This window comes from Hyla sarda, chromosome 5 (genome assembly GCF_029499605.1).
Source record: "Hyla sarda isolate aHylSar1 chromosome 5, aHylSar1.hap1, whole genome shotgun sequence".
NCBI lineage: Eukaryota > Metazoa > Chordata > Amphibia > Anura > Hylidae > Hyla > Hyla sarda.
In genome coordinates this window covers 323,222,771-323,248,454 of record NC_079193.1, presented here as the reverse complement: position 1 = coordinate 323,248,454, position 25,684 = coordinate 323,222,771, and the positions used below count along the sequence as shown (strand labels likewise).

The 25,684-nt window shown below is 45.5% G+C and overlaps 1 protein-coding gene across 1 annotated transcript in view; it reads right to left on the bottom strand.

Annotated features, from left to right (window-relative positions):
* The window catches only part of RIPK2 (receptor interacting serine/threonine kinase 2), a 104,877-nt gene extending 88,782 nt beyond the window's left edge, over window positions 1–16,095 (bottom strand). Inside the window, exon 1 of the mRNA XM_056522302.1 lies at window positions 15,440–16,095. Within this exon, the coding sequence (XP_056378277.1) occupies window positions 15,440–15,696 (257 nt within the window). The 5' untranslated portion in view covers window positions 15,697–16,095. The remainder of the gene's footprint in view (window positions 1–15,439) is intronic.
* Between the last annotated feature and the right edge of the window lie 9,589 nt (window positions 16,096–25,684).

Here is a 25,684-nt window from a genome sequence, read left to right as displayed (position 1 = left end):
CACAATGGCAACAAGATCCGGCAGGGAAGTGCAGGGGAAGTGAGGTGATATAGGGAAGTGCACAGGTGAAGACACTAATAGGAATCACTGCGCCAATCAGCGGCGCAGTGGCCCTTTAAATCGCAAAGACCCGGCGCGCGCGCGCCCTAGGGAGCGGGGCCGCGCGCGCCGGGACAGGACCGAGGGAGAGCGAGTCAGGTACGGGAGCCGGGGTGCGCATCGCGAGCGGGCGCTACCCGCATCGCGAATCGCATCCCGGCTGGAAGCAGAATCGCAGCGCCCCGGGTCAGTGGATCTGACCGGAGCGCTGCAGCGGAGAGAGTGTAGCGAGCGCTCCGGGGAGGAGCGGGGACCCGGAGCGCTCGGCGTAACAGTACCCCCCCCCTTGGGTCTCCCCCTCTTTTTAGGGCCTGAGAACCTGAGGAGCAGACTTTTATCTAGGATGTTGTCCTCAGGTTCCCAGGATCTCTCTTCAGGACCACAACCCTCCCAGTCCACTAGAAAAAAAGTTTTCCCTCTGACCTTTTTAGAGGCTAAGATCTCTTTGACAGAGAAGATGTCCGAGGAGCCGGAAACAGGAGTGGGAGGAACAGATTTGGGAGAAAAACGGTTGAGGATGAGTGGTTTAAGAAGAGAGACGTGAAAGGCATTAGGGATACGAAGAGAAGGAGGAAGAAGAAGTTTGTAAGAGACAGGATTAATTTGACACAAAATTTTGAAAGGACCAAGATAGCGTGGTCCCAACTTGTAGCTAGGGACACGGAAGCGGACATATTTAGCGGAGAGCCATACCTTGTCTCCAGGGGAAAAAACGGGAGGAGCTCTTCTTTTCTTATCCGCGAACCTCTTCATGCGTGATGAAGCCTGTAGGAGAGAATTTTGGGTCTCTCTCCATATAATGGAAAGGTCACGAGAAATTTCATCCACAGCGGGCAGACCAGAGGGCAAGGGGGTAGGGAGGGGGGGAAGAGGGTGACGGCCGTACACCACGAAAAATGGGGATTTGGAGGAAGATTCAGAGACTCTGAAGTTATACGAGAATTCGGCCCATGGAAGGAGATCTGCCCAGTCATCCTGGCGGGAGGAAACAAAATGTCGCAAATAATCACCCAAGACTTGGTTAATTCTTTCTACTTGTCCATTGGACTGGGGATGATATGCAGAAGAAAAATTTTATTTAATCTTGAGTTGTTTACAGAGAGCCCTCCAGAATTTAGACACGAATTGGACGCCTCTATCCGAGACGATCTGCGTAGGCAATCCGTGAAGACGAAAAATGTGTACAAAAAATTGTTTAGCCAACTGAGGCGCTGAAGGAAGACCAGGAAGAGGGATGAAATGTGCCATTTTGGAGAATCGATCAACGACCACCCAAATAACAGTGTTGCCACGGGAAGGGGGTAAATCAGTAATAAAATCCATACCAATCAGAGACCAAGGCTGTTCGGGGACAGGCAGGGGATGAAGAAAACCAGCGGGCTTCTGGCGAGGAGTCTTATCCCGGGCACAGATAGTGCAGGCTCGCACAAAGTCCACAACATCCGTCTCCAGAGTCGGCCACCAATAGAAGCGGGAGATGAGTTGCACAGATTTCTTGATGCCCACATGACCTGCGAGATGGGAGGAGTGACCCCATTTGAGGATTCCGAGGCGTTGGCGTGGAGAAACAAAGGTCTTTCCTGGAGGAGTTTGCCTGATGGAGGCTGGAGAAGTGGAGATCAGGCAGTCAGGTGGAATGATGTGTTGCGGAGAGAGTTCAACTTCTGAGGCATCCGAGGAACGAGAGAGAGCATCGGCCCTAATGTTCTTATCGGCAGGACGAAAGTGAATCTCAAAATTAAATCGGGCAAAGAACAGAGACCACCGGGCCTGGCGAGGATTCAGCCGTTGGGCAGACTGGAGGTAGGAGAGGTTCTTGTGGTCGGTGTAAATAATAACTGGAAATCTTGATCCCTCCAGCAGATGCCTCCATTCCTCAAGTGCTAATTTAATGGCTAGAAGCTCTCGATCCCCGATGGAGTAGTTCCTCTCCGCCGGAGAGAAGGTCCTAGAAAAAAAACCACAAGTGACAGCATGCCCGGAAGAATTTTTTTGTAGAAGAACAGCTCCAGCTCCCACTGAGGAGGCATCAACCTCCAATAGGAAGGGTTTGGAAGGGTCAGGTCTGGAGAGCACGGGAGCCGAAGAAAAGGCAGACTTGAGTCGTTTAAAGGCGTCTTCCGCTTGAGGAGGCCACGACTTGGGATCGGCATTTTTTTTGGTTAAAGCCACGATAGGAGCCACAACGGTAGAAAAATGTGGAATAAATTGCCTGTAATAATTGGCGAACCCCAAAAAGCGTTGGATAGCACGGAGTCCGGAGGGGCGTGGCCAATCTAAGACGGCAGAGAGTTTGTCTGGATCCATTTGTAGTCCCTGGCCAGAGACCAAATATCCTAGAAAAGGAAGAGATTGGCATTCAAACAGACATTTCTCAATTTTGGCATAGAGTTGATTGTCACGAAGTCTCTGAAGAACCATACGGACATGCTGGCGGTGTTCTTCTAGATTGGCAGAAAAAATTAGGATATCGTCCAGATATACAACAACACAGGAGTATAACAGATCACGAAAAATTTCATTGACAAAGTCTTGGAAGACAGCAGGGGCGTTGCACAGGCCAAAGGGCATGACCAGATACTCAAAGTGTCCATCTCTGGTGTTAAACGCCGTTTTCCACTCATCCCCCTCTCTGATGCGGATGAGGTTATAGGCGCCTCTTAAGTCCAATTTAGTAAAGATGTGGGCACCTTGGAGGCGATCAAAGAGTTCAGAGATGAGGGGTAGGGGGTAGCGGTTCTTAACCGTGATTTTATTAAGACCGCGGTAGTCAATGCAAGGACGTAGGGAGCCATCTTTTTTGGACACAAAGAAAAATCCAGCTCCGGCAGGAGAGGAGGATTTACGGATAAAGCCCTTTTTTAAATTTTCCTGGACATACTCAGACATGGCAAGAGTCTCTGGGGCAGAGAGAGGATAAATTCTGCCCCGGGGTGGAGTAGTACCCGGGAGGAGGTCGATAGGGCAATCATAAGGCCTGTGAGGAGGTAGAGTCTCAGCTTGTTTTTTGCAGAAAACATCCGCGAAGTCCATATAGGCCTTAGGGAGACCGGTTACTGAGGGAACCACAGAGTCACGGCAAGGGTTACTGGGAACCGGTCTTAGACAGTCCTTGGAACAAGAGGGCCCCCAACTCTTGATCTCCCCAGTGGACCAATCCAGGGTTGGGGAATGAAGTTGAAGCCAGGGAAGTCCAAGGAGAATTTCCGAGGTGCAATTGGGGAGGACCAAAAGTTCAATCCTCTCGTGATGAGATCCGATGCTCATTAGAAGGGGCTCCGTGCGGAAGCGTATGGTACAGTCCAATCTTTCATTGTTTACACAATTGATGTAAAGGGGTCTGGCGAGACTGGTCACTGGGATGTTGAACCTGTTGACGAGAGAGGCCAAAATAAAATTTCCTGCAGATCCAGAGTCCAAGAAGGCCACGGTAGAGAAGGAGAAGGCAGAGGCAGACATCCGCACAGGCACAGTAAGACGTGGAGAAGCAGAGTAGACATCAAGGACTGTCTCTCCTTTGTGCGGAGTCAGCGGACGTCTTTCCAGGCGGGGAGGACGGATAGGACAATCCCTCAGGAAGTGTTCGGTACTAGCACAGTACAGGCAGAGGTTCTCCATGCGGCGTCGTGTCCTCTCTTGAGGTGTCAGGCGAGACCGGTCGACCTGCATAGCCTCCACGGCGGGAGGCACAGGAACAGATTGCAGGGGACCAGAGGAGAGAGGAGCCGAGGAGAAGAAACGCCTCGTGCGAACAGAGTCCATATCTTGGCGGAGCTCCTGACGCCTTTCGGAAAAACGCATGTCAATGCGAGTGGCTAGGTGAATAAGTTCATGTAGATTAGCAGGAATTTCTCATGCGGCCAGAACATCTTTAATGTTGCTGGATGGGCCTTTTTTAAAGGTCGCGCAGAGGGCCTCATTATTCCAGGACAATTCTGAAGCAAGAGTACGGAATTGTACGGCATACTCGCCAACGGAAGAATTACCCTGGACCAGGTTCAACAGGGCAGTCTCAGCAGAAGAGGCTCGGGCAGGTTCCTCAAAGACACTTCGGACTTCCGAGAAGAAGGAGTGTACAGAGGCAGTGACAGGATCATTGCGGTCCCAGAGCGGTGTGGCCCATGACAGGGCTTTTCCGGACAGAAGGCTGACTACGAAAGCCACCTTAGACCTTTCAGTGGGAAACAGGTCCGACATCATCTCCAGATGCAGGGAACATTGGGAAAGAAAGCCACGGCAAAACTTAGAGTCCCCATCAAATTTATCCGGCAAGGATAGGCGTAGCCCAGGAGCGGCCACTCGCTGCGGAGGAGGTGCAGGAGCTGGCGGAGGAGATGACTGCTGAAGCTGTGGTAGTAACGGTTGTAGCATAACGGTCAGTTGAGACAGCTGTTGGCCTTGTTGCGCTATCTGTTGTGACTGCTGGGCGACCACCGTGGTGAGGTCAGCGACAACTGGCAGAGGAACTTCAGCGGGATCCATGGCCGGATCTACTGTCACGATGCCGGCTGGCAGGTAGTGGATCCTCTGTGCCAGAGAGGGATTGGCGTGGACCGTGCTAGTGGATCGGTTCTAAGTCACTACTGGTTTTCACCAGAGCCCGCCGCAAAGCGGGATGGTCTTGCTGCGGCGGTAGTGACCAGGTCGTATCCACTAGCAACGGCTCAACCTCTCTGGCTGCTGAAGATAGGCGCGGTACAAGGGAGTAGACAGAAGCAAGGTCGGACGTAGCAGAAGGTCGGGGCAGGCAGCAAGGATCGTAGTCAGGGGCAACGGCAGGAGGTCAGGAACACAGGCTAGGAACATACAAGGAACGCTTTCACTGGCACAATGGCAACAAGATCCGGCAGGGAAGTGCAGGGGAAGTGAGGTGATATAGGGAAGTGCACAGGTGAAGACACTAATAGGAATCACTGCGCCAATCAGCGGCGCAGTGGCCCTTTAAATCGCAAAGACCCGGCGCGCGCGCGCCCTAGGGAGCGGGGCCGCGCGCGCCGGGACAGGACCGAGGGAGAGCGAGTCAGGTACGGGAGCCGGGGTGCGCATCGCGAGCGGGCGCTACCCGCATCGCGAATCGCATCCCGGCTGGAAGCAGAATCGCAGCGCCCCGGGTCAGTGGATCTGACCGGAGCGCTGCAGCGGAGAGAGTGTAGCGAGCGCTCCGGGGAGGAGCGGGGACCCGGAGCGCTCGGCGTAACAGTCGTCAAACACCTGTGGGGTGTTAAGGCTCACTGTACCCCTTGTTACGTTCCTTGAGGGGTGTGGTTTCCAAAATAGTATGCCAAGTGATTTTATTTATTTAAATTTTTTTTGCTGTTCTGGCACCATAGGGGCTTCCTAAATGTGACATGCCCCCTAAAAAACATTTCAGCAAAATTCACTCTCAAAAATCCCAATGTCACTACTTCCCTTCTGAGCCCTCTACTGCACCCACATTGCTGCTATTCCTGTGAAACACCTAAAGGGCTAACAAACTTTCTGAATGTCATTTTGAATATTTTGAGGGGTGCAGTTTTTATAATGGGGTCATTTATGGGGTATTTCTAATATGAAGGCCCTTCAAAGCCCCTTCAAAACTGAACTGGTTCCTGAAAAATTCAGATTTAGAAAATGTTGTGAAAATTGGAAAATTGCTGCTGAACTTTGAAGCCCTCTGATGTCTTCCAAAAGTAAAAACTCGTCAACTTTATGATGAAAACATATTGCATATGTGAATCAATATATAATTTTAATGGGATGTCCATTTTCCTTCTAAGCAGAGAGTTTCAAAGTAAAAAAAAAAAAAGTATTGCCGAAAATTTACCACGAATATAAAGTAGAATATGTCACGAATATGTCTCGGAATCAAAATAAAAAGTGAAAGCATTGCACAGTTATTAATGCTTAAAGTGACAGTGGTCAGATGTGCAAAAATGCTCTGGTCCTTAAGGTGAAAATGGTCCTGGTCCTTAAGGGGTTAAGGAGCATAAATGTACGTCATGGTGCATTAAGTACCACGGCACCATGACGTACATTTAAGTCCATTGTCGTTAAGAGGTTAAAGGGGTATTCCACTGGAAAACATTTTTTTAAATCAACTGATGCCAGAAAGTTAAACAGATTTGTAAATTACTTCTATTTAAAAATATTAATCCTTCCAGTACTTATCAGCTGCTCTATGTTCCACAGGAAGTTCTTTTATTTTTGAATTTCCTTTCTATCTGGCCACAGTGCTCTCTGCTGACACCTCAGTCCATATTAGGAACTGTCCAGAGTAGGAGTAAATCCCATAGCAAACCTATACTACTCTGGACAGCTACTGACATGGACAGAAGTGTCAGCAGAGAGCACTGTGGTCAGACAGAAAGGAAGCTCAAAAAGAAAAGAACTACATCTGTAGTTTACAGCAGCTGATAAGTACTGAAAGGATTAAGATTTTTAAATAAAAGTAATTTACAAATTGTTTAACTTTCTGGCACCAGTTAAAAAAATTTTTTTTTAAATGTTTTCCAGCAGAGTACCCCTTTAAGAGAGAGAGAGAGAGAGAGAGAGAGAACATGAGAGAGAACATGAGAGAGAACATAAGAGAGAATGAGAGAGAGACTTTTCGAGTATTACAACATTTTTGTGTTGTCCACAAAGACCCAGCTGCACACTCGGGATTACCCCTGACCTAGCATGCGGATTGTGTCACACTTGTTTCTTCCTGTGTTTCATTCATACATACTCATTATTCTTAAGAGAAACTGCATGCCGAACTCACTTATATGATGACATCAGGGGAAAAAAAGCAAACACTTATAAAGAGATTATTGTTAGTGAGTTGGCGATGATGATGGCAGACTGATACATTTTTAGCAAACTCACGCGGGGGGGGGGGGGGGGGGGGGGATGGGGGACTTTTATACCGCCCATGTGGTGCCAGCATTAGGATTTGTTCACATCAAGTTTAAACCTCCTTACAAAGGCATATGGCACATACTGCTGATAAATGTGTTATGTCCAGGGCAGAGATCAGTGTGGACCTAAATCTTGCCCCAACCACTTTTCCTACATACTTTTGATGATCTGCCCTAAACAGAGACACTTAACTGGGTGATGGTCCTTATGCTGGCTAAATGTAGGGGTGTCAAAAGCGTCAGACAGTCCAGGTCAGTAACACAAAAACAGTACCAAAAATGGCAGGCAGAGGGTAAATAAAACAAGCCAGAAAGTCAAAACCTAGAGGGTGATGTAGTACAAAATCAGCAGGCAGCAGCAAAGTCAGGGAACAGGCAAAAGGTCAAGTCTCAGGAGGTCAGAACAGGAATGATAGTGATGGAACAAGCTACAACTACAGGAACAGGACTAAGACACCAGGCAGTTTAAATCTCCTGCTACTGGGTGGTGTGTGCGTCAGGGCCAAAGCTAATCGGTCCAACACTCCCACCTCTCGATAGACAATTTGAACCAGTCATGCATGTCCTTAGGCCATTTCCAGGTTGATGAGGGACACTGCAAGGCATATGTGCAATATGTATGTGACTGGATGGCTCCGATATATGCCACTGTAAAATTAAACAGCGATATAGGCTGTTGGTAGGCATCTATGATATTAAAGGGGTGTTCCACTGAAAAAAAAAATATTTTAAATGAACTGGTGCCAGAAAGTTAAACAGATTTGTATACTACAGAGGAAGTTCTTTTTCTTTTTGAATTTCCTTTCTGTCTGACCACAGTGCTCTCTGCTGACACCTTTGTCCATGTCAGGACCTGTCCAGAGCAGGATAGGATTGCTATGGGGATTTGCTTCTATTCTGGACAGTTTCTAAAATAGACAGAGGTGTCAGCAGAGATCACTGTGGTTAGGCAGAAATGAAACTCAAAAATAAAAAGTATACAGCAGCTGATAAGTACTGGGAGGATTAAGATTTTTTAACAGAAGTAATTTACAAATCTGTTTAACTTTCTGGCACCAGTTTATTTAACCTGTTAGGGACGAAGGGCGTATGGATACGCCCTTGCGTCCTGGTACTTAACCCCTTAAGGACCGGGGGTTTTTCCGTTTTTGCATTTTCGTTTTTTGCTCCTTGCCTTTAAAAAATCATAACTCTTTCAATTTTGCACCTAAAAATCCATATGATGGCTTATTTTTTGCACCACCAATTCTACTTTGTAATGACGTCAGTCATTGTGCCCAAAAATCTACGGTGAAACGGGAAAAAAAATCATTGTGAGACAAAATTGAAAAAAAAAAAACGCCATTTTGTAACTTTTGGGGGCTTCCGTTTCTACGTAGTACATTTTTCGGTAAAAATGACACCTTACCTTTATTCTGTAGGTCCATATGATTAAAATGATACCCTACTTATACAGGTTTGAATTTGTCGCACTTCTGGAAAAAATCATAACTTCATGCAGAAAAATTTATACGTTTAAAATTGTCATCTTCTGACCCCTATAACTTTTTTATTTTTCCGTGTATGGGGCGGTATGAGGGCTCATTTTTTGCGCCGTGATCTGAAGTTTTTAACGGTATCATTTTTGCATTGATAGGACTTATTGATATAAAAAGTGACCAAAAATGCACTATTTTGGACTTTGGAATTTTTTTGCGCGCACGCCATTGACCGTGCGGTTTAATTAACGATATATTTTTATAATTCGGACATTTCCGCACGTGGCGATACCATTTATGTTTATTTTTATTTTTATTTACACTGTGTTTTTTCTTTTATGGGAAAAGGGGGGTGATTCAAACTTTTAATAGGGAAGGGGTTAAATGATGTTTATTCACTTTTTTTTTGCACTTTTTTTTTGCAGTGTTATAGGTCCCATAGGGACCTATAACACTGCACACACTGATCTTTTACATTGATCACTGGTTTCTCATAAGAAACCAGTGATCGATGATTCTGCCGCATGACTGCTCATGCCTGGATCTCAGGCACTGAGCAGTCATTCGGCGATCGGACAGCGAGGAGGCAGGTAGGGGCCCTCCCGCTGTCCTGTCAGCTGTTCGGGATGCCGCGATTTCACCGCGGCTATCCCGAACAGCCCACTGAGCTAGCCGGCATGCTTTCGGTTTCACTTTAGACGCGGCGTTCAACTTTGAACGCCGCGTCTAAAGGGTTAATAGCGCGCGGCACAGCGATCAATGCCGAGCGCTATTAGCCACGGGTACCGGCCGTTGTTAGAGGCCGGGCCCGAACCGCTATGACGCGGGGCCACGCCGTGGCCCCGCGTTATAGATCGGGAGTGGACACATGACGTTCCAGTACGTCATGTGTCCTTAAGGGGTTAAGGACAAAGGGCGTATCCATACCCCCGTGGGAATTTTGGTGCGCGCCGGACGGGGACCGGACCGGGGTGACTGCTGATATCTATCAGCAGGCACCCCGTGCAAATGCCCAGGGAGGTCATTAGATCCCCCATGTCGGCGATCGGCGCAAATCGCAAGTGAATTCACACTTGCGATTTGCGCCGATTCCGGGTCATTACGGGTCTATGATGACCCGGTGACCCGGAATAGAAGGGGGATCGTGGTTTTTTAAGACAACTACGATCCCCCTGAAGCGATAGGAGTGAGGTGGCAGGGGTGCCACCCCTCCTATCCCTGCTATTGGTGGTCTAGACGCGACCACCAATAGCAGATCGGGGGTGAAGGGGTTTACTTTAGTTTTCCCCATCCTGCCCACCCACAATAGGCGGGGCAGGATGGGGAAACGACGGGGACCGAACGCCGAAAGTCCACTTACCCCTCCGGAGGCTGCAGGCGACGGTGATCGGCGAGCAGCGACAGAGATCGGCGCGGGCGGCATGCGGCAGAAGAAGACGGCTCCCTGGATCCTACGGAAGCCGGTAAGTTGCCTAGCAACATCTGGAGGGCTACAGTCTGAGACTGTAGCCCTACAGATGTTGCAAAACTACAACTCCCAGCAATGCCCAGACAGCTGTTTGCAGTTTGGGCATGCTGGAATATGTAGTTTTGCAACAGCTGGAGGGCTGCAGTTTGAGACCACTATATAGTGGTCTCTAAACTGTATCCCTCCAGATCTTGCAAAACTACAACTCCTAGCATGCTCAAACAGCTCTTTGTTGTCTGGGCATGCTGGGATTTGTAGTTTTGCAACATCTGGAGGGTCACAGTTTGCAGATCACTGTGTAGTGGTTTCTAAATTGTAGACCTCCAGATGTTGCAAAACTGCAAATCCCAGCATGCCCAGTCAGCAAACAGCTGTCTCACCATGCTGGGAGTTGTAGTTGCGTAACCTCCAGCTGTTGCATAACTATATCTCCCAGCATGCCCTTCGGCGATTAGTACATGCTGGGAGTTGTAGTTTTGCAACAGCTGGAGGCACACTGGTTGGAAAATTCTCAGTTAGGTAACAGAACCTAACTGAAGGTTTTCCAACCAGTGTGCCTCCAGCTGTTGCAAAAGTACAACTCCCAGCATGCACGGTCTGTCAGTACATGCTGGCAGTTGTAGTTTTGCAACAGTTGGATGCACACTGGTTGGAAAATACTGTTAGGTAACAGAATCTAACTGAAGGTTTTCCAACCAGTGTGCCTCCAGCTGTTGCAAAAATACAACTCCCAGCAAGCACGGTATGTCAGTACATGCTGGGAGTTGTAGTTTTGCAACAGCTGGAGGCACACTGCTTGGAAAATACTGAGTTGGGTAACAGAACCTAACTGAAGGTTTTCCAACCAGTGTGCCTACAGCTGTTGCAAAAGTACAACTCCCAGCATGCACTGTCAGTGTATGCTGGGAGTTGTGGTTTTGAAACAGCTGGAGGTTTGCCCCCCCCCCCCATGTGAACGTACAGGGTACATTCACACGGGCAGGTTTACAGTAAGTTTCCTGCTTCAAGTTTTGGCTGAGGCAAATTTTTCGCCGCAGCTCAAACTCCTAGCGGGAAACTCACCGTAACACGCCATTGCGAATGTCCCCTAAAAACACTACACTACACTAACACATAATAAAGGGTAAAACACTACATATACACCCCGTTACACTGTCCCCCCCCAATAAAAATGAAAAACGTATTCTATGGCAGTATTTCCAAAATGGAGCCTCCAGCTGTTGCAAAACAACAACTCCCAGCATTTCTGGACAGCCACTGACTGTCCAGGCATGCTGGGAGTTTAGCAACAGCTGGAGGCACCCTGTTTGTGAATCACTGACGTAGAATACCCCTATGTCCACCCCTATGCAATCCCTAATTTAGTCCTCAAATGCATATGGCGCTCTCTCATTTTCGAGCCCTGTCGTATTTCAAGGAAACAGTTTAGGGCCACATATGGGGTATTACCGTAATCGGGAGAAACAGTCCACTGTTCCAAAGATCTGTCAAACGTCAGTGGGGTGTAAATACTCACTGCACCTCTTATTAAATTCTGTGAGGGGTGTAGTTTCCAAAATGGGGTCACATGTGGGGGGGTCCACTGTTCTGGCACCACGGGGGGCTTTGTAAACGCACATGGCCCCTGACTACCATTCCAAACAAATTTGCTTTCCAAAAGCTCAATGGCACTCCTCCTCTTCTGAGCATTGTATTTCACCCGCAGAGCATTTTACGTCCTAACATGGGGTATTTCCATACTCAGAAGAGATGGGATTACAAATTTTGGAGGGCATTCTCTCCCATAGCCCTTTGTAAAAATGGTAAATTTGGGGAAGAAACTGCACTTTAGTGAAATTTTTTTTTTCATTTACGCATCCGATTTTAACGAAAAGTCGTCAAACACCTGCGTGGTATTAAGGCTCACTGGACCCCTTTCTACGTGCCTTGAGGGGTGTAGTTTCCAAAATGGTATGCCATGTGGGGTTTTCTGCTGTGCTGGCACCATAGGGGCTTCCTAAATGTGACATGCCCCCCAAAAACCATTTCAGCAAAATTCACTCTCCAAAATCCCATTGTTGCTCCTTCCCTTCTGAGCCCTCTACTGCGCCCGCCGAACACTTGACATACACATATTAGGTATTTCCTTACTCGAGAGAAATTGATTTAGAATTTTCTCCTTCACTTTGCTGCTATTCCTGTGAAACACCTAAAGGGTTAACAAACTTACTGTATATCATTTTGGATACTTTGAGGGGTGCAGTTTTTATAATGGCATCAATTGTGAGGTATTTCTTAATAGGAAGGCCTTTCAAATCCACTTCAAACCTGAACTGGTCCCTGAAAAATTCCGATTTTGAAAATTTTGTGAAAAATTTGAAAATTGCTTCTGAACTTTGAAGCCCTCTGATGTCTTCCAAAAGTAAAAACCTGTCAACTTTATGATGCAAATATAAAGTAGACATATTGTATTTGTGAATCAATATATAATTTGTTTGGAATGTCTATTTTCCTTACAAGCAGAGAGCTTCAAAGTTTTAAAAATGCAAAATTTTCAAATTTTTCACCAAATTTTGGAATTTTTCACCAAGAAATTATGCAAGTATCGACAAAATTTTACCACTACCATAAAGTAGAATATGTCACGAAAAAACAATCTCGGAATCAAATTTAGAAGTAAATGCATTCCAGAGTCATTAATGCTTAAAGTGACAGTGGTAAGATTTGCAAAAAATGCTCCCGTCCTTAGGGTCATAATGGGCTCCGTTCCAAGGGGTTAAAGAAATATATTTTCCATCGGAGTACCCCTTTAAGTGGATACCTTTTGGTATAGGTTTTTTTGGGATGCCTCGGCACAGAAAAACACAGTCAACTGCAGCTTTCTATGTAGTTTAGAGACAGTATGTGGTCACAGTTTTACCCAATGGAAGAAAAAGGACTATAAGAGACATGAGAATGTATGTGTTTGATACATTTGTCAAACATAAGACCATAGCTTTACTGCAGCAAACTTGTAGAATGTATGAAAGTTATCTCAGATGACAAGTCACAAGACACATAACACTGTATTATAACAAATCATTAGAATAACAATAGCATTGTATCAAAACAGGTGAAACTTGCAGAACCGGCTGGGTGGAGCTTCAGACTTTTTGTCAGTGTCTCATTATGTAATATGATTGTTGTAAGGTATCTGTAGTATTCTGCAGGAAACATAACACACGTACTCGACAGTTTCGAAAAGTATCTATGAAAAGGCATATGCTGAGTTTAGGTGTAAAGTACAGACTTTCCTTTTAATGGTGAGCACCGTTATTTTAGTACTACCTATTAGTGTAAAATAGGGCACCCAAGTAGGGCCTTTAGAATGATAAAAAATACTAACATACTAAAAAATACTAACATATTACACATAGCATTATGTGTAAAATTATACCGCAGCGTTAATTTTTTTTGCGTTACAGCAATACGTATGCCTCAGTTTTAGCCTGTGTCGTCCAGTTTCATGCTGTATTACCGTATATACTCGAGTATAAGCCGAGTTTTTCAGCACGATTTTTCGTGCTGAAAACGCCCTCCTCGGCTTATACTCGAGTGAACTAAAAAAAAAAAATACCAGTGGAGGGGTGGTCCGGGCCATCCATCTTCGGCCATCTATGCTGCAGGGACTGTCCGGTGGGGAGGGTTAGTTGTTTCGGGCTGTCCATCTTCACCGGGAGGCCCTCTTCTCCGCTCCGGGCCGGCCCCAAACTAGTGACGCTGCATTGACGCCACCGGGCAGGGACGTTCATGCGCAGGGATGTCACAGACGTTTGCTGCGCATGGACGTCACTGCGCGTCATCTTCATCACAATGTCACTAGTCAGTGTCTGGCCCGGAGCAGAGAAGAGGGCCTCCCAGTGAAGATGGACAGCTTGGAACAACTAACCCTCCCCACTGGACTGTCCATGCAGCATTGATGGCCAAAGATGGACGGCCTGGTGAGTAGAAAACAAAAGGGGGGTCTGGATGATGACAAAGGGATTGACAGGCGGTGATGATGAAAGGGTGGATGATGATGAGGGGGATGATGACGGGGTGATAATGACAAGGTGATAATGACAGGGGTGATAATGACAGGGTGATGATGATGAAGGTGATAATGACGTGGGTGATGATGACGGGGGTGTTAATGACAGGGGTCTGGATGATGACAGGGGGGGGATGATGACTTGGGGGGATGATGTATTTCCCACCCTAGGCTTATAGTCGAGTCAATAACTTTCCCTAGGTTTTTGGGCCTCAGCTATCGGAATTGCTAATACTCGAGTATATGGTATGTAGGACAGTACTAGTAAGCCACTCTACAAATCTATGACTTAGAGGAAGTCACTGACTGCTGAGGAGAAAATGCATTCAGAACATGGAGGAGGGGAACTGAAAAGCACAGAAGCCAAAGCATTTCATTGCTTTACTATTAGGATAATGTATTTCAGAAGTGGAACTAGGCCTTAATACACAGGAACGGTTATACTGTAGATTGTTGACCCAACAGATACGGGAGAAAATGACTGCGTCCATGACTGTTAAAGGGGTATTCCAGCTATGAATCCCATATCCACAGCATAGGGGATAAGTGTGTGACTGCGGCGTTTGATGGGACTACCCAAAATCTTAAGAATGGGGCCAATCTCTCCCTGCTCTGGGCACCGGCCCCATCTTCCAAAACAAACTGGCCTTAGCAGTGACGCAGCAATGTCCCACCTCAGTGGTCAGTGACATTGGAATTTGGCACGGAGATTCTGCTGCAGCAGAGTCCCTCGGTGTACGATTGTCAAAATTGTGGCATGTTGACACTATGAACTTTTTTTTCCCATAGAAGTCTATGGGAATGAAAAAATGCAATAAAAAAACGCAATGTGGGTTCATTGGTGTTTTTCATCTTTTCATTTTTAGTTAAGAGTTAAAGGATATCTGTCAACAGTGTCACCTGCACTAACCTGTCAGTACCGACGGGTAACGAAGGTGACACAGATGACAACGGTACTTACCTTGTCCCGTACTGTGGCAGGGATCTTCGGTAATTTCCTCCGTTAGCTCCTGTCCCAGCAGCCGGCTTGGGGCATGGGCGGAGCTAAGTGACATCACTGCTGCTGCTCTCTGCTGGGTCCCGCTGTGAGAGAATAGCAGCGGTGACGTCAGTAAGCTCCGACCGTGCCCCAAGCCGGGTCCCCAGAGCAGAGCTAACGGAGGAGAGTACCGGAGATCCCCACCACAGAACGGGTCAAGGTAAGTACCGTTGTCATCAGTGTCACCTGCACTATATGTCGGTTCCGACTGGTTAGTGCAGTTGACACTGGTGACAGATTTCCTTTAAAAAAAAGGTGTGGACACAGAAACAGAAAAAAAACATGGTTTCCACACAAAGGCAAAGAAACTGCCAGAAAAAAAACCACAGCGGTGGTTTTCATCAAAAACAAAAAACTAACAAAAAAACTAAGCTAACCAGCAAGAAAAGCTACAAAAACCCCTGAGTAGAGAAGTAGGGTGAGACTCACCTGGTCACTAGGTGGCGCTCTTTTGGAAAGAACTTTACCGCAACATGTATCCTCCAATCAGAATGTAAGGCGCTGTGTACAGTCCCATAGGCTCCCTTGTTGATAAACCTGAGATCAGTCAGCTTTTCATATGGTATGTCCTGTAAGTTACTGCTGATACACGAAGTCCTTGAGAATGAGTTGTTCCCAGGGTAATGTGCTGGAGATGGGGAGCCATGCTCCTGACTACTGCTGCTGGTGCTGCTGGTGCTATTCATTGTCCTGAATGGGGACCCCAGTCAGGATCCACTGTATCAGGGACCTGTAGGACTCGTATGATTCTTCTTCCTGGAAGAACTATTGAGGCACTGAGATCCCTCCCTCTCCAGATCACGTATACTACACAGGCTGCTAGGTGAAAGCGAAAGGAAAACAGAAGTTTCTGTCAAGCACTTTTTTTTTTGTTCCTTCCACAAAGGATAAATCAATAAAATAATAGATTATTACAAGTCCCGGCAGGACGGATAGAGGTGTATAGGATTGCAGAGGGTTAACCCTATCGCTCCCCTATAGAAATCAGTGTCAGATTGGAAAGGTTCCCAGTCCGGTTCTACGTCACAGATGAAGTGTATGGCAGGTAATCCCCTTCATGTTTTCATGTATTTATAGACACCAGCTGGAGGTCACTGAAAGAAAATGGATCAGAAATTCCCAGATTGGGAAACATGAATGATTGTGAGTCTTACAGCTTAAATAACTATTCTTACTGAGGCAGTGTTCATGGTAAAACATTTTTATCTAATATCTATCTATCTATCTATCTAAATTAAAGAAAGGAAGCAGCAAAAAAAAAAAAAAAAAAAACACAGAATTCGGTGCTCGCAGATCAAGACCCTGGTCAGTGGTCCATATGTAGATAAAAATGAGTATACATCCGCAGCACACAGGTCCAGTTAAGAAAGACCAGGAGAGCTGGTTGAAACGTCGCTGTAACTTTCACCTGGTTATGGAATAAAACCTTTTTTTGCACTTAACTGGACCTGTGTGCTGCGGATGTATACTCATTTTTATCTATCTATCTATCTATCTATCTATCATTTATCTATCTATCAATCTATTATCTATCTATCTCATATCTATATCTATCTATCCAATATATTTATATCTATCTATCTCATATCTATCTATCTATATTATATTAATATTACTATATTAGTAAAAATATCCCAAGAAACTGATAACATCATCTTTTAGTAGGGCTAATCAAGTTCCTCTTAAGAGTGCCTAGACCCTAAAGATAATAAACTCGATATACATAATAAAGGTAAACCAGATTGGTCGTGTAATTTCATCATCACATTCTCGAGAGAAAATCAAGCCATCCATCATATCTTCAATAGGTATTAGTAATTATTGTTAAAGGATCCTTATCTTAGGTCAGTGCTACCCCTTCCCCCCAAATCAGGTTTAACCTTCCAGAGGGGTCGCACTCTTAGGAACATCCTAGCTTCATGTATACCAAGGGTAGTTAGATCGTCTAAGAACACGTTTCTAGATACATTGAGGTGTTTCAAATATGGTCATGTCAGATGCAAATGCTGTGAAAATATAAAGAATTGAGACAAACATTTTATCTCTACATTAAGTCCTTTATTAATTGCAACAGATGTTTTGTTATCTACCTTTTGCAGTGCCCATGTGGCCTACAATATATCGGTCATACCACACAATGTTTAAGAGATAGAATTTATAAACATGAAAACAATACCAACTTTGTATTTCTGTATTTTTTATTAACTCTCCTTTTATGTGTGCCTGAATATCTTTAGGCATATATTAAGGGGGTACTCCACTGGCCAGCATTCCGAAGTAAATGTTCCAAACGCTGTTTTGGCGCTGTGGGGGTCAGCCATGCCCCTCGTGACATAACAGCATGCCCCTTCTATGCAAGTCTATGGTAGTCACGCCCCCTTCCATAGACTTGCATTGAGGGGGCGTGGCCGTGATGTCACAAGGAGTGTAGCTGACCACCACAGTGTCAAAACCGCATTCAAAAGTAGATGTTCCAAACACTGTTTTCGTGCTGCGGTCAGTTGAAGACCACTCTTCCCCTTTCCTAACTTGTTTGCACTTTGGCTGTCTTGCGGGGTCAGTGAAGCAGATGAGTTACGTCCTCTCCCGGCTTCTCTGTGCTGCATCATGGATGTCACTTTTCGGCGGCGACTACAGGAAATGAAGTGATGCCGCACAGAGAGCCGGCAGAGGACGTAATTCATCTGCTTCACTGACCCCGCAAGACCCTCCGCCTGACCTGCCGAAGTGCAGACAGGTAAGGAAAATAAACAAAACTATAAAAGGCTGGGAAAGGGGGAATGATGAGGGAGGGGGAGGGAGGGAAAATGAAAAGTAAAACTCACTTGTCTCCCGCACGATCCACAGGAACTGGTGGATAGTGCGGGAGACGCTGATTAAAAGGTAGCGCAGATCCGGGCAAGGTAGGGCTCATTTTAATCAGCGTCTCCCGCACTATCCACCAGTACCTGTGCATAGTGTGGGAGAAAACAAGTGACAGTGCGGGGAGGAGATGCCGCTGGTCACTGATTTAAAGTGGCCGTGGCGTTAATACTTAACAAGCTGACGCTGCTGCGGCCGCTTTAAATCAGTGACCAGAAGACTTATCGGTGTATAACACGCAGGCAAACTTTTTGCCTAAAATTTTAGTTTTAAAAGTGTGTGTTATACGCCGATAAATACGATATATAGACTACCTGAGTACCCAGCATTGCCCGTTTTTTCCTTCCTCATCCTTGTTGGGGAGGAAAATCAACAAAGGAGGAAGCTTTTGACTTCATATTCCGTCCTCATATATTGTTGTCATATCCCAACCCCATATCCCGTCCTCATATCCCGACCTCATATCCCGTCCTCATATCCCGTCATCATATCTTGACCTCATATCTTGACCTCCTATCCCATCCTCATATCTCAACCTCATATTCCATCCTCCTATCCCGTCCTCATATCCCGACCTTCTATATCGACCTCATATCCCGTCCTCATATCTCGACCTCCTATCCCAACCTCCTTTTCCGACCTCATAGCCCGTCCTCATATCCTGTCCTCATATCTCAAACTCATATCCTGTCCTCATACCCCGTCCTCATATCCCGACCTCTTATCTCGACCTCCTATTCCGACCTCCTATCCCGACCTCCTAACACATCCTCATTTCTCGACCTCATATCCCATCCTCATATCACGACCTACTATCTCGACCTCATTTCCCGTCCTCCTATCTTGACCTCATATTCCGTCCTCATATCCTGACCTCATATCCCGTCCTCTCATCCCGTCTTCATATCCCGAACTCACATACCATCCTTATATCCCGTCCTCATATCCCACCCTCATATCACGACCTCCTATCTCAACCTCATTTCCCGTCCTCCTATCTTGACCTCATATCCCGTCCTCATATCCCAACCTCATATCCCGTCCTCACATCCCGTCTTCATATCCCGTCCTCATATCCCATCCTTATGTCCCATCCTCAGGTGGGACTGATTTGTGATGAAGAAATTGTAAGCTGAAAATAGAAGGGGGCGTGGTTTTGTGGGACTGGGCGTGATTTGCAAGCCAGACCAATGCACAAAAAGGGTAGATAATAAAAGGGGTGGGGCTTAACATGTGGGCGTGTCTTTGTGATATGGGGTGTGGCTTGCAAGCCGGATTGACACATTAACCAGGAGATGCAGAGCGGAACTTGTGGAGTAAGGTACTGGAAGTCCCATATACTTGCATGGGACTTGAAACAAAAACCCATCTTTTGTATAAGGGTGTAGGTAAGGGTTAATTTAACTATCATTTCTTTTTATATGACATATAAGTAATATGTGTACCAAGTATTATTGAAATATCTCCAGCCGTACAGAAGTTATGCAGTAACATATATTTCCCATAGACTTGTACGGGACTTTAAACAAAAACCCCGACCCTGGCTAATGGGGGTGAGTAAGGGTTAAATTACCTATCCTATGTCTGTTGTTGAAGTAACATGTGGCCAAGTTTCATGTTAATATCTTTAGCCATTTGAACGTGAGGCTGGAACATACACGCATACACAGACACCTACACACACACACAAACACACACATTGGATTTTATATATATAGATTTGGGTGCCATATCTGTATGTTTGTGCATAGTTTGAACTTTAGTGTAAAATCTGTTATGCTGCCTAATGACCTGTATGGTGCCCATTTTCTAGCTATATAAGTTCTTATGGGGATAGTAGTACATAACAGTCTGAAGAAGTGGGAACAAGCCCCCAAAATGTGTAATTGTCCTGCTTTTTATTATTTTGTTATTTAATAAAGAGTCCACCTTGGATTAAACCATACCCATGATTTGGAATTTATTTGGATAAAGCAGCGCCTGAGTTTGTAAAGGTCTTTTTCTACTCCAATTGAAACAACTGGCCAAGGCTTATTTTTAATTTTTAGCCCAGTCATCTCCTTTGTGTACAGTCACATATGCCTATATTGAAACACAAGCCCGTATTTTGCATTAAGCCAGTACCCATATATACATACTGTATATGAGTCACATGACAAGTACCCTAGAAGGTTGAAAAGTGGCAAAAAAGTAAAAATAAACAAAACCAATTATAAGTTAACTGATTGTATTAGCCATAGAGTGTATTAGCCATAGAGTCTACAGTTTTTAGAAGTAAAAAGAGACATTAAATTTATAACACTTTAATATCTACCTGTAATATCTACACACACACAAAAAGTTATATGTTGCTCAATACATATCCCGATTATATACATATGTGTCTAGCACCAATATTTCTCTCACAAATACCTTCCCACAAATCCTGCAGCCGGATAGGATTATGTGTTTTCTTTTTTTATAAGCCATGATTTCTAAAAAAAGGAAATGCAACTTTCTTATGAAGTGTTTTTGCCAGATTAATGTTTTGCCAAGATGCACAACACATCCACAGGATAGGGGATAAGTGTCTGATCGCGGAAAGTCCAACCGTTGTGATCCACCGCAATCTCCTGCCCAACACCCCATCTCTCTCCATGCACGGAGTATTTCTCTTCTCCGTGCATGGATTACTGTTGGCCAAGGCATGAAGTGGTGGCCGACATGCCCCTCCATGTATATCCATGGGAGAGCTGGAGATACACATGTGCTATGCATGGAGAGACCCAGGGTGTCGAGCAGGAGATTGTGGCTGACCAATCACTAAAATGAGAAGGGAGACAATCCCATAGACTTACATTGTAAGTTTGCCATGCTAAGCACCCTCTTAAACTGGCTTATTCTAGTGATGGATTGGGACCTGAACGCTCACATCCCAACAGATTCAAACGTATGATATATCTGTACAGAATACACAAAGTGACAGTGCCCATTTAATGCTAACATAGATATTAATACTTGCTACAAGACCATTGTACCATATAAGTAGCTTGCTAGTGACAACAGTGTTCTTGTCTTGCAGTGCCATCTAGTGGAACTTAAGGAATAGAGTTTAGTGAGATACAGTATGCAGCAATATTCTACAGTGGAGAGAAAAGGATTTGATTCCCTGCTGATTTTGTACATTTACACTATGAAGAAAGTCTGCACCTGGCTCCAGACGCTGTCAGACTGTCAACCAAATAGATTAATTCACTGGGAGGCAGGAGGTGATGGTATGTGGGGGAGGAACACCCAGGCCATGGTCTGTATTGCCCCCCCTGGTGCTTCGTCAGGCCCTAAGGACGTCTTGCCTCAGTTTTGGTTCTTTAGATTTTGTACATTTGCTCACTGACAAAAAAAATGATCAGTCTATAGTTTTGATGGTCAATTTATTTAAACAGAATACCAACAAAAAATCCAGAAAAATATATTTCAAATAGGTTATGAATTGATTTTCAGTGAAATAAGTATTTGATCCCCTATCATTCAGCTAAATTTCTGGGTCCCAGGTGTCTTTTATACAAGTAGTGAGCTTAGATTAGGAGCACTCTCTTAAAGGGAGTGCTTCTAATCTCTGCTTGTTACCTGTATAAAAGACACCTGTCCACAGAAGCAATCAAAGAGATGCCACCATGGCCAAGATCAAAAAATTGGCCAAGGATGTCAGGGACAAGATTGTAGACCTACACAAGGCTGCGATGGGATACAAGGCCATCGCCAAGCAGCTTGGTGAGAAGTCTACAATAGTTGTGATTATTCTCGGAAGAAACACAAAATAACTGTCATCAAAAGGCAAGGAGTTAGTGCCTCCCAGGACCATCGTTAGGGGGGGCAAATTGGGCAGTTGCCCAGGGGCCCCCATCCAAAAAGGGGCCCCCTGAACATATTTATGTCCATATTCACAATACTGCATTTTGCCGAAATTTGCGCAAAATCGCAGTAAAATCGCTGAGTTTTTGCTGCGATTTTGAGCAAATCGCAGCAAAATACAGTAGTGAGGATCAGTGGCATTGTTATTGGGGTCCATCCCTGTCACTCACTGTGCAGCTGTAGTCAGGGGCCTGGTGTAATGAACAGACTGGAGGCGCGCAGCGTTACTTACACATACTTCAGCTGTGCACCTTCAGTCTTCTTCTGTCCTTTACGAGCATCATGTCTGGACAAAGAGGAGGGGGAGAGGCAGATCAGCACTAGTCCTATCCTCGTCCTCAACACTTCAGCTGCTCTTCTCCCGGCTTCAGACATCCCCCCTTTCACAGCTGTCCCAAGATCAGAGTAAAATATCTTTGAGGAGACTGGCTACATGAAACATTTAGAGGTTAGTGTATTACTGTGGTCTCCAAATTGAGTTCATCCAGCTGTTGCAAAACTACCACTCCTAGCATGTCCAGACAGCTATTGGCTCTCAGGGCATGCTGGGAGTTTTGCAACAGCTTGATGTCCTCAGTTTGGAGACCACTGGTGTATTGTATGATTTTATGTAAGTGCATAAGTGTGGTGTACTTGTGTATAAATGTGTGTAAGTGGTGTGTGGTAGTGTGTGTGTGTGTGTGTGTGTGTGTGCCTCAGCTTTTATCTATGCACATAAAATGCAAATTAAAATGTGTTAGCCTCCTAAAAGAAAGCAAAAACATTTTTTCAATGAATGTGTCCAGGCTGTGTGCTGCAATAACTGGCTGAGGTGGCACAATGCTGTAGCCAGTGATTGGCTGAGCAGCAATGTGTCGTGCCATCTGCAGCATCGGGATGCGAAGTTCAGTGGAGACTGGACACAGACCGGGTGCCATCATAACAGCGTCTGCTGAGGAGAAAGAGAGGTAAGTACAGGCTTTTATCACACAGCCTGGAAACATTTATTGAAAAAATTTTAATTATTTGCTGAACAACCCATTTAATGACTTTTAATTTAATCATGCGCCGGCAGATTATATACAGCTCTCATCAGGACGTATGTGCGTATGTGCTCTACCAATTGACCGGCTCACAGGACCGGCATTAGGAGCTGACAGCTGGAGGTAGGGGCGGAAGAAGTGGGCAGAATTTAGTAATTAATCCCTCTGTGGACTTCTGGTCACCCACTCTTTAACCCAGTGTGTTGGGTTTAGAGTGTGTGATCTGGCTGACAGTTTTCCTTTAAAACAGGAGCGGAGGAAAGGTGAGTTAGATTTTTACAATTTTTTCATCATGGTGGTGTGGGCTGCATGGAGAAGATGGGAAAAGTTAATAACTGTGAATCATAGGTGAGCAAAGCATGTGGCTTGGGGAAAAAAGGATTTCAAACCTGGAGCTGCCAGAGCAGAGGTAAAGTAAGCTGAGCCTGGTTCTAGTTCCATCTCTCCACCTAGAACTAGAACTCCAGTACAGTGGTCTCTCAACATACGATGGTAATCCGTTCCAAATGGACCATCGTTTGTTTAAACCATAGTATGTTGAGGGATCCGTGCAATGTAAAGTATAGGACATTGGTCTACAACCTGCGGACCTCCAGATGTTGCCAACGGCTGTCCGGGCATGCTGGGAGTTGTAGTTTTGCAACATCTGGAGGTCCGCAGGTTGAAGACCACTGGTATTGGAGGATATACTCACGTGTCCCCGCCGCTCCGGACCGTCACCGCTCGTCACCGCTGCCCTGGATGTCGCCTTCCATCGCTGTCGCCGTGTCCCAGTGGTGTCCCCGACGCTCCGGCAAGGCCTCTGCTTCCCCGGCATCCTCGCTCTCCATCGCCGCCATCACGTTGCTACGCACGCGCTACTATTGGATGACGGGATGGCGTGCGCAGTAACGTGATGACGACGATGGAGAGCGCCGACGATGCAGGGGATCCCGAAGAGGACACGCCGGAGTCCAGAGGACAGGTAAGTGATCGTCAGCGGACCACACAGGGCACCGTAAACGGCTATCCGGCGGCAGCTGAAGCAGTCTGCGCACTCCCGGATAGCCGTTTATGCGATGGCCCCGACATACAAAAGCATCGTATGTTGATGCTGCCTTCAACATGCGATGGCCTCTGAGAGGCCATCGTATGTTGAAATGATCGTATGTCGGGGCCATCGTAGGTCGGGGGGTCACTGTATAATCTGCGGCTATCTTCAGGAGAGAAAGGGTTAACTAACTTTCCTACAAGCGCCATTTACGTATCTTTTCTTGGCGTACCAGCATCACAAGTATCCTGCCTGTGTCATGCACTGTGAAATCCACATGACATAGTATGAAATACTACTACACCCAGAATCTACTTTCTGTCCATGCTGAGGGGACATCACTGAACTTTTCAATCCGCATACAAGAGGGAATCATCCAAAAAGACAGAAGAGATAGGCAACGAATAACACCCAGACACTACACTCATAGGAGTGCCTCAGGGTCACAGACTATTCCTATGAGTGAAGACCTCCACCGACAAAAGGTGCTGTGGCCACAGGGAAGGTGACTAGAATCCAACCATTTCCCTTCAGCTGCCTTAACACTAATATCCCTGCTTGGAGAACTACAAGTATGAGCTGTCCCCTCACTAACACCTGTGACCTTCTCCAGTGGGTATAACAATACTGTTACTAACTAAAAATTAATAAACAAATGTAAATATTTTTTTCCATACGGTGACTTTACAGTAAGAAACAATAATTTCACTGCAGTTACTGTACATCCAGTGACTCACAGGTGTCGTCTTCTTTGATTGAAGTCATTCACTTTCCTTTTTTTCTCCATCTGGCCCATTATTGCCCCTATATAGCAATTAGAGATGAGCGAACTCGATTTGTCACGAACTTCGATTTGTCACGAACTTCTCGGCTCGGCAGTTGATGACTTATCCTGCATAAATTAGTTCAGCTTTCAGGTGCTCCGGTGGGCTGGAGACTTTTTCCTAGGACTGTGTCCACCTTTTCCAGCCCACCGGAGCACCTGAAAGCTGAACTAATTTATGCAGGATAATTCATCAACTGCCGAGCCGAGAAGTTCGTGACAAATCGAATTTACTGTAAGTTCGCTCATCTCTAATAGCAATATTGCCCCTTGTGCAGCCAACACAAAACTAAGGGGCCTTTTGGTGTCCCACACAGAGCTTAACTGGGTTTTTCTAAAAAAAAAAAAAAATTAATATATTTGTGCTGTTACACAGTTAATCCCTTAAGGACCAGGGGTTTTTCTGTTTTTGCACTTACATTTTTTCCTCCTTACCTTTAAAAAATCATAACTAATTTTTTGCAGCTAAAAATCCATATGATGGCTTATTTTTTTGCGCCACCAATTCTTCTTTGCAGTGACATTTTACCCCAAAAATCTACAACGAAATGGAAAAAAATCATTGTGCAACAAAATTGAAGAAAAAACACCATTGTGTAAATTTTGGGGGCTTCCGTTTCTACGCAGTACATTTTAAGGTAAAAATGACACCTTCTCTTTATTCTGTAGGTCCATACGATTAAAATGATACCCTACTTATATAGGTATGATTTTGTCGTACTTCATAACTACATGCAGGAAAATGTATACGTTTAAAATTGTCATCTTCTGACCCCTATAACTATTACATTTTTTTTTTGCGTGCGGAACGGTATGAGGGCTAATTTTTTGCACCGTGATCTGAAGTTTTTAACCCCTTAAGGACACAGCCCATTTTCACCTCTAGGACGCAGCCCTTTTTTGCACATCTGACCACTGTCACTTTAAACATTAATAACTCTGGAATGCTTTTAGTTATCATTCTGATTCCGAGATTGTTTTTTCGTGACATATTCTACTTTAACATAGTGGTAAATTTTTGTGGTAACTTGCATCCTTTCTTGGTG